This window comes from Lonchura striata, chromosome 2, assembly GCF_050655825.1.
Source record: "Lonchura striata isolate lonStrDom1 chromosome 2, ASM5065582v1, whole genome shotgun sequence".
NCBI classification, from domain to species: domain Eukaryota; kingdom Metazoa; phylum Chordata; class Aves; order Passeriformes; family Estrildidae; genus Lonchura; species Lonchura striata.
This window is the reverse complement of record NC_140704.1, coordinates 120,792,799-120,798,987: the sequence shown is the minus strand read 5'-3', so window position 1 is coordinate 120,798,987 and position 6,189 is coordinate 120,792,799. Positions and strand designations below refer to the sequence as shown.

The following is a 6,189-nucleotide window of genomic DNA, read 5'->3' as shown; positions in this document are numbered from 1 at the left end:
CCAATTACAAAGTGCTGGCAGGTGTGTGCCTAAGTAAACAGAAGTAAGGAATTTCACCTTCCATTTAAAGCCAAATGATTCATTCACAGTGATGCCTCAGGTATTAGCTTTTATATTTTTCAGATTCTATTCTGCTTTAGTGTGTAAGTCTAGGCTTCATATTAGGGGATAGTAAGCTCTCTCCACAGAACAGGAAGACAAAACAATATCTTCTCTAGCTGGGGACCCAAGGACAGCCAATCCAGACCTCAGGCTCAAGAGCATAAACAACAGTGGACTGAAGAGAGAAAACAAGGATGGGACTTCCTGGGCTAAAGCTGTAATTTGACAATTAGCTCCAATATGCTAATGGACCAGAACTTATAAAAGTGTGAGACCCCCACAACCTGCTGCCCAGTTTTGTGGCCATTTTGGGTTCTGCTGGTGGATCTGTTTGAGGCCTCTTCATAAATACCTACTTTATTCTTTAGCTCTGTCTAGTCTGTGTTCTAGGTCAGACTTCACAAGGCATCAACAGTAAACCAATAACAGTATCCTTCTAAGTGTCCGTGCCTGTCCAGTAGCATCAATGTTCTCAGCATCTCTATTTTTACCAGAGTGCCATTTCCCGTAGTGTATCTTCAGGAAACTGTGTCCCACATTAACCACATACAGCTGTTGTCTCAATTGACAGTAAGTGCTACTTCCAAGAATATAGTCACACATCCTGTATTTTATACTGTACATTTTTTATATGTACAGTCACATACTGTATTTTCAGTAATCTCAGGACCAGATTACAACTTTTTTTGTGCTTTTCTTAGGACAATTTATTCCTTGCATTGTACTTTCCAATTTGCTGAAATGCTAATAATTCATCCTGTTAGCTTTTCTGTGATAAATTCTACATAGTCATGAGTACACCTACTCCTCCCTAGCAGCTTTTAAACTTGTCCAGCAGTTTTAGTCTTACCAAACAAAAGGGAAGCATCTCAAAATATATTAATTACTAATATATCATGTGAAAATAAGACTCTGGTAGAGTGCCATAACCAAGTGAAAAGCTCAGATATTCACTACACTAGAAACAAATTAACTCACAGGAGATATACCAAGAAGTAGGCATCACTATTTTTGATGTTCCCCAGACTAGTTGCTTTTACTTCTACTGTCTGTACTGATATCCTGTTACTTGACTCAGCATTTAACTGTAAATCCCATTTAAAAATACTGATTAATGCTCTCCAGGAAATTACTGTTTCTGGTTAGCTTCGTGGCATTACCATTCAAAACACAGTGCTAATCTTTGATTTGAGAAAGGTTTCCTTCTCCACATGTCCACTTGCAAAGCTCTCGATTTTGCAGAATTGTTTGTTTTGACTCAAAACACTGTATTTATGGTCAGGACTCAAAGCTGGATTTGGCTTTTTTTTTTTTTTTTTTTAGACTTTTAGTGTCATGCCAAACTGGTATTTAACCCAATCTCAAACTGAATATCACTACCAAGAGGCATCCAGAGCTCCTGCAAAACCCCAGGTTTGTTTTATCAGAGTAAATTAAAAGTATTTTTAAAGCCTCAAAACGCCTTGATGGGGAAGTCATCAGTCTGACGCGACGAACTTCATATCCTTTCACTCTGTTGGTTGCAAAGGCGCTCTCTGAAGGTTTGACACGCCGTCCCGTGGAATCTGTCACAGAATGGGTCGGGCTGGAAGGGACCAGAGGGGTTATCTGGTCCAACCTCCTGTCAAGCAGGGTCAGCCCAGAGAACACGGCGGGGATTGTGTCCGGACTGTTCTGGAGCAGCTCCAGCGACAGAGCCTCCACAGCCTCTCTGGGTCATCTGCTCCAGCGCTTGTCACCCACACAACAAAGAAGTTCAGGTGGAACTTCCTGTGCATCAGTTTCTGCCCATTGCCTCTTGTCCTATTACTCAGCACCGCCGAAAAGAGCCGAGCTCCATCCTCTTAGACCGTTGGACATTTTACACATCAACGGTGTTTCGCGCAACCAGGGCGTTCAGCTGGATGCGGAGCGCGGTTTAAGGCTCAGGGCGGGATGCTTTAGGCGGAGTTGCCATACAAACGCGGAGTTGCCATACAAACGCGGAGTTGCCGCACACACGCTCCCCTGCCGCCTCCCCCCCGCCGCCTCCCCAGCCTCCCTCCCTCAGCGCCGCGCGCGCGCCCGAACCCTCGCGAGAGGCCGCCGCGCGCGCCCGCCTGTGCCACGTTCAAATGGGCCGGCGGCGGGGGAGCGCGGCGGGCGCGCGCGACCGGCGGGCCGCCGCCCCGCCCCCTCGCTGCGCCGCCGCCAATCGGAGGCGAGCGGCGCCGCGCCTCGCTGGCGCGATTGGCTGCCGGCGGGCGCGGGGGCGGGGCCGCGGAGCGCTCGGGGTCGCGCTGCCGGGGCCGAGGCGCGCTCCCGCCGCACGCTGGGCTCGGGTGGCGGCGGCGGCTCCGGAACGCGCTCCCGCTCCGCCCCCTGCGCTGCCCGACGGGAGGCGCGATGGCTTCCCGCAAGAGCTCCAGAGCCACCGGCGGCAGCCCCAGCCCCGGCTCCAAGAGAGGTGAGCGGCGCTGCTGCGGGAGCGAGGCAGTAGCTCTGCGGGGAAGGGGCGGGGGTCCAGCGGCCGCCGGAGCCAGAGGAGGGAAGGAAGGGCCCTCCCGGCGGTGCGGGGCAGCCGCCAGGCAAAGCGCTGGGATGCTGCGCTTTCCCCTGCCTCTGCTGCCCTTCCCTTCCCTCCCTTCCTGCCGGCCCCTCTGGTTCCCCCAGAACCAGAGGGGACGCGGGGGTAGACGGCCGGGATGTGTCCCTCACGATCCCGCTGTTCCCTATCCAGCGAGTTCTCGTGGAGTCGTGGGGCCTAGGCGGCGGGTCCCCCCTCGAAAGCTCCCTAGAAGGGATGAGATGAGCGCCGGGCAGGCCTCAGCATCTGTGGGTACCCCGAGACCTCTTCCTCCGGGAGATGAGGTGGAACCGGGATGCCCCAGTCTCACACATTCTCGTATCCAAACTGGGATGTGGAATATCTCCTCAGACTGACCTGGTTAGGTCAAAATTATTAGATCTGTTTTAGGTGGAGCACCTAAGCTGATGGTTTCAGTTACTCGAGGCAAGGAGGAAGAGTCGCAGAAAAATGCAAGCCAGGAGGGTTTTGTGAGGCAATGATCCCCCGCCTCACCAATAAAGAATCCCTTAACAAATCTGACTGCTCACAGACCGCTGTGTGCGGACAGTTTATGTCCATTGGCATTTCTCAGCATCTCAGTATGCGCCTGAAAGAGGGGAGAAAAGTGTCTGTACTTCTAGAGTCACTATGCAGCCATGCGCACTGTACTGGAGAAAGGAGGTTTTTTTACCACACACTGTGTTTATGTGTCGTAGCTTCTTTGGATTTGAGATTGGTGTGCACAGAGCTCCAGTGATAAAATGTGGTGATGACACAGAAATAATATCTGGTGTCCCTCTTTGAATATAGTAATAATAGTGTGAACAATGTTTATTAAAGGCTGAACCATATAGGATTAGTTTACCTACCACATGATGAATTAAGAGGGAAATATTTCAAATGTACTTAAGCTTAAAAGAGTTTAGAGAAAATATTGCAATGTTTGTAGAAGTGGGTTTTTTAATTGTATTTAAAAATCCTTTTTGCAATTGCTGACCTATGCTGTTAAGTCTGTGTTAATTGCAGTTTTTGCTTGGACTGGACATGCTATGACGATCACCCAGTATTAAGCATGTTAAATACAGATTTTCAATTTTAATGCCTTAAAAACATAAGTCCCTGTTGTAATTTTGAATATGGTAGTTAATGTTTTAAATATCACTTTACATGTTTGTCAATATCTGAGAAATAAATGTATTGGTAAACTGAATCTCTAACTGAATAAAGAAAGCATTCAATGGGTTTTTATTTGTAGTCTGAATAAAATTTTCTTTCTTTATATTAAAAGATGTCCTTGAGGGGATAAAGCAGTATGGGTAATGTGTTAGGCACTCTACTGACATGTAACCTCTTAAATTTGTTAATACACAACACTCCTACGTAGAATCCCTTAGACAACCATAGCAATTACAGCATGAAGCTGATGCTGATTTCACAGTTGCAGCTGCAGAGGTGAGGCATGGTAACTCCTGTGCAAATAAAGGAACAGCTGGAGGAGCAGAGTGCTCCCAGCAGCCAGTAAGCTTTCCACAGTCAAGGGATGTGAAAGTGAGATGAGGAAATGATTTTTAGATGACAAGCAATTGAGACTGAGAAGTATGAAAACCTCAGATCTGAGATACTTTTTGCTTGATAGAAGTATTCACTTTCACAGCAGTTCTAGAGAGAGGATGTGGCTTCTTGCCAAGGCCTTCCTCACAGCTCAAGCCACTGAGGCTAACAGCTTATTTCAAAATCTGTGCACTCAAGACGATGCCAGCATCAGCAATCTGCTTTTAGGTTTCACTATCAGAAAATATTTACAGTAAACTACAAATAGATTAAATTCTAACTTTATTTTATATAGGTGTTTTCAGGTACACTGTATTGTCAGAAATGGAACTAAAAATCGTTTAGAAATAGAACTCTAGCTTATACTTTGACAAGTCATATACTAGAAGCTGTCAAATCAGTCCTAACTGAAAAAAAATCTTTATTTTACCTTTGTAGTGCTACTTATTGTTTGAAAATTAGATTTACAGAATTTTATGACAATAATTTTATTTAGAGTACAGAAGTGAAAACCAGGGAAAAAGCTGACAGTTTGGGGATACTTAGAGAAACACGTGTTTGCTATTATCTTTACTGGAAAGTTTGGCTGCTTGTTACTAGCCTGCAGAATCCATTGTAAAGATGTGGCCTCTCAAAAGGAAGAATATCAGTTTTAAAGACTGTTATAGATACTTGCTGCATTGTTACTTGAAGCATCATTAGATGAAGGACAGTTTTGTTACAGAAACAAATGCATAACACCTGGTCATGAATCAGCTCCCTCAGATTTCATGAGATGTGAAATGTGGAAATGTCTTGGGCATTAGCAGGTGCCTATAGAGAAGCCTTCCAGCAAGACTGAGGATCAGCATCCCAGTGAACTTTTGAAATATGGATGGTTGAAAAATGATGGTTGACTTTGTAAACTATGCTTACCTATAGAAGTTCAGATTATAAGACAGCTATCAGTATGCTTCTGTGTGGGTATATGATGTCTTACAGTATGTAAATGAGGAGTTAAACATTTTTATTGAAGATAAGTTGTGCAATTATTGTTTTCTTTGCATCTCTGATGTTAAGTGGGACGGTTCTTCATTAGGCTAGGGTCCATACAAACCACACATTTCCAATGTAAAGCATCGTCCGTATCTACAGAGAACTGTATTTTATATTAAAAAACCCATAGTCCTATCTCAATTCTGAGGGTGTGTTGCCTTCAGTCTTTATGATGACAAAGAACTAACATTGCTTTGGTAAATTTTCTTTAATCTCTACAATGATGACTGAGAATCTTATGGCATCCTTTATTTTTCTCTGCAAGATCCCAGGAGATGTTAATTTTCCCATTTTGCTGCTTTAATCATGTGGTTTCCTTACATGTGCAAATGTATTGCCATTTTTTAAACTCATCCTTTGGACCCTCTAGTGCCCCTTGCTGTAATTCTTTGTTTCATTTTTGGTGTTTTGACTTTCTCCAGATTTGTTTGGGGCTTTTTTTTGGTATACATTCAAGGTCACCCAATGTACTTATCCAAATGTAATTTTGTGTTATAATTACAACATTTTTAGTTCAGTGTATCACTTCTAGAAAGAAGTTGTGCCTGTTAATTTACAAGAATTTCCACATTTTATCTCATCTCTGTTGTAAAGACTACTTTAGAGTGTGCTTTTATCTGGGTGAGGATCTCCATTAGCTTTCCAGTTTACCCAAAGAGCAGAGAAAATTCATCAACTAAACAGGTCATATTTTGCTACTGAAGTTCTTTTGTTGGGAACACTGAACTTCACATCAGTGCTTGAAGTGGAATTGCCCATCCATTCTATGATGTCTCTCAGCTACCCACCTGTGCTATGGTATAACATCTCATTTTCTTGCGCCGTGGTTTCTGTTTAAATACGTTGCTTTCATCTATATAAAAATTTGATTTCTGACCTCAACTGCTGTCGAGTGTGTCTGTTTATGCTCTTTACAGTTGTGTGGTGTGTCATCTGATTTCTTGTATTATAAT

General features: G+C 44.3%; 1 protein-coding gene across 13 annotated transcripts in view; it reads left to right on the top strand.

Moving 5' to 3' along the window:
* The first annotated feature begins 2,386 nt into the window (after positions 1 to 2,386).
* Positions 2,387 to 6,189, top strand: part of ASPH (aspartate beta-hydroxylase) — a 107,990-nt gene continuing 104,187 nt past the window's right edge. For all 13 annotated transcript variants that reach the window (XM_085572134.1, XM_085572132.1, XM_031504035.3 and 10 more), the window contains exon 1: positions 2,387 to 2,548. In XM_085572134.1, coding sequence (XP_085428260.1) covers positions 2,488 to 2,548 — 61 coding nt within the window. In that variant the 5' untranslated portion in view covers positions 2,387 to 2,487. The remainder of the gene's footprint in view (positions 2,549 to 6,189) is intronic.